The sequence below is a fragment of the Vombatus ursinus genome, unplaced genomic scaffold (assembly GCF_900497805.2).
Source record: "Vombatus ursinus unplaced genomic scaffold, bare-nosed wombat genome assembly UNPS02014928.1, whole genome shotgun sequence".
In the NCBI taxonomy this organism is placed as follows: Eukaryota; Metazoa; Chordata; class Mammalia; order Diprotodontia; family Vombatidae; genus Vombatus; species Vombatus ursinus.
Genome location: NW_020954706.1, coordinates 13993 through 16853, shown reverse-complemented (window position 1 = coordinate 16853; position 2861 = coordinate 13993). Strand labels below are relative to the sequence as shown.

Below are 2861 nucleotides of genomic sequence, written 5' to 3'. Positions count from 1 at the left end.
TCATCACTGAGAAGGTCCGGGAGAACCAGGCCACCCTGGACCCTAACTCCCCCCGGAACTTTATAGACTCCTTCCTGATCAAGATGCAAGAGGTACTGGCCCAGTGGGCAGGTCAAAATGGAGGGGATAGGCTGAGATCTCAGCCCGAGGGTGTTATGGATCTCTGGAGGAATCCCCAGACATTGGGAAGTGGGCTTCACAGACAATGGGCAGCAGCTCTCAGATGTGAGCAAGCAGCCCTAGCAGATATTAGGTGGAAAGTCTCAGCCTTCCCGAGGCAAGGCTCAAAGGGTACCCTGTGGCACATATCAGGAGGTAGGTTCATAAGCAATCCAGGGTCAGGCAGTAACCCAGAGCACAGATTCAGATATACTGAGCACTGGTGGTCATTGTCACTTTGGGGATAGCATGGCAAAGAGTGATAAAGACAGAATGCCAAATGGAGAAAGTGAGGTACAGAGATGGGGGACACGGAATAACAGAAAGAGACAAACAGACAGACAGAAAGATGAAGAAAGATGAAGTCAGGTGCAGAAAGAGAAACAGAAAATGGGAAACAGAAACACAGGAAGTCAAGGCCAACACAAAGAGACATAAATAGACATTCCATATCCCCCTCACTCTCTGCCCCTTCAGACATTCACAAGCTGAGTATAGGGGCTGGGGTGATCCAGAACCCTATAGTCTCCTCCCAGCAGGCTTGCCCAACTCTCTACATAAGACCTTGGGAAAGTCCCTTTCTCTTCCTCCATCCTGTGTCTCTTCATCTATAAAATGCAGGATGAAGGATATTGGATTTGTTGTCTTGGTCCTTAAAGGCAGAACCAGGAGCAATGGGAGAAGTGGTAAAGGGAAGAATTTAGGTTTGAGGTCCGGAAGAAAAATGAGAGTAAGAAATGTCTGAAAGGGCAATGGGCTATCCCGAGAACTGGCAGGTTCCCCCTCTTTGGAGGTCTTCAAGCACAGGCTGGACCACCACTTGTTAGGAAGCTCAAGGTGTTTCTTTGGCTGCTGAGGTGTCTTCCAGCTCTACCGTCTTGGGATTCTGCAAGGTAGAATACTGTAGTGGGTAGGGCTATAGATTCAGGAGTCATGCATTCCTGGGTTCAAAGTCTACCTCAGACACTTACTAGCTATGTTACTCTGAAGAGGTCCCAAGCTCTCTGGGCCTTAACTCCCTGATGAGAGTGGTTGGATTTGACAATCTCTAAGAACCTTTCCCACACTAAATCTGTATTCATCTAAATTCTGAGGAGAATAGATATGTGTTTGGGTCCCTTGGAACTGAGATATCCCAGCTTACTCAAGTGCCATTGATGGATTCACCCTCTACCCTGCACATTGCTGGGACTCAAGGAAATTGAGCTGAGAAGGGGGGAAAGGAGGCCTTGAGGGTGAAGAGTCTAGAGGTGAAGAAAGTGTGTGTATGCGGAGTGGGGGACTCTGAGCCCTATCCACCTTCTCCTCCCAGGAAAAGAACAATCCCAACACAGAATTCTTCATGAAGAACTTGATCATGACCACCCTAGCCCTGTTTTTTGCTGGCACTGAGACTGTTAGCACAACCCTTCGCTATGGCTTCCTTCTGCTAATGAAGCATCCAGAGGTGGAAGGTGAGCCCCTCCCCTAGTCCCCTTAGAAGTCTTTGGTGACCTGGGAGCTGCCCAGAACATCTTACATACATACCCACACACAAACACACACACACACACACACATACACAGATGTATGCATGCCCTTGCAGACACACATCATCATCATCATCATTACCCCTGGAACATGGATTATCCCCTTCACTCCTCATTCCAGTATTCTCTCACCTCAGGGTATACCCATGCTCCACACCCCTTCTGCCCCCTTGAGATTTCCCCAGGATCTCTCTGACACTCCTGCATCCTGTTTCCTCACTCCCACCAACCACAGCCAAAATCCATGAGGAAATCGATCAGGTGATTGGGCGGAATCGATCACCCAAGTTTGACGACAAAGCCAAGATGCCATACACAGAGGCTGTCATACATGAGATACAAAGGTTTGGAAATGTTATCCCCATGGGTCTGGCCCGGAGAGTCACAAAGGACACCAAATTCCGGGGCTACCTTATTCCCAAGGTAAGAGTCTCTCACTCTTAACTCCCCAGGCTCAAAATCCTCCATCCTTCTACTCCAGAGGGCCACTATTCTACTCATTGCACCACCTCCCTGCTTCTAAAATTCCTGAAATATTCTCCTTTCCTGAATTAGCAAAAAAGTGGGAACCTCAGTGTTGTCAAATCAAAATGTATGTGGTCATGAATTGCATTTATCCTAAAAGGGTCTTTCCTGTAATTGAAGCAGGATTAGTTACCCAGGGATGATATTACTTCTCAAGGTGTATTGATTGATTGTCAAATGAGATACATTTTAAATTTTGTTCATTGAATTTCTACATAATAAACTTAGCCTGTCTCCAAAGAGACAGTTTCAGAATGTAGTAACAAAAGCTTTCTTAATAGCACTTCTCCTAGGAGGTAATAAACCCAAAATGTCATCAGAGGAAATGAACTATGAGTTTGGAAAGAACCAAGGATGGCAAAGATATTTTTGAAGAGAAAGGGTGTTTGAATGAAAAGTCACCTGGTGGTTGAAAAATGAGGATGACAATAGCACATATTGCTCTGAAGCTCAAAGGACATATTTTATTAGTTTTTAGTATTCCCTCTGGGCTGCCCCTCCAACTTGAAATAATAGATCGGGTCTCACAGGGGCAGCTAATACCCCAGGGTTCAAGGTACTTTGTGAGTCCACACTGCTAAAACTAGAGCTCACAAGCCCCCACTGGTACACTTACCTTTAAGAGTCTGCCAGTAGACAGGTAGCTCA

At 46.4% G+C, this 2861-nt stretch overlaps 1 protein-coding gene across 1 annotated transcript in view; it reads left to right on the top strand.

Annotated features, from left to right (window-relative positions):
• The window catches only part of LOC114029376 (cytochrome P450 2A13-like), a 13187-nt gene that overhangs the window by 6527 nt on the left and 3799 nt on the right, over positions 1-2861 (top strand). The window contains exons 5-7 of the mRNA XM_027843778.1: positions 1-92; positions 1472-1613; positions 1924-2111. Coding sequence (XP_027699579.1) covers positions 1-92; positions 1472-1613; positions 1924-2111 — 422 coding nt within the window. The remainder of the gene's footprint in view (positions 93-1471; positions 1614-1923; positions 2112-2861) is intronic.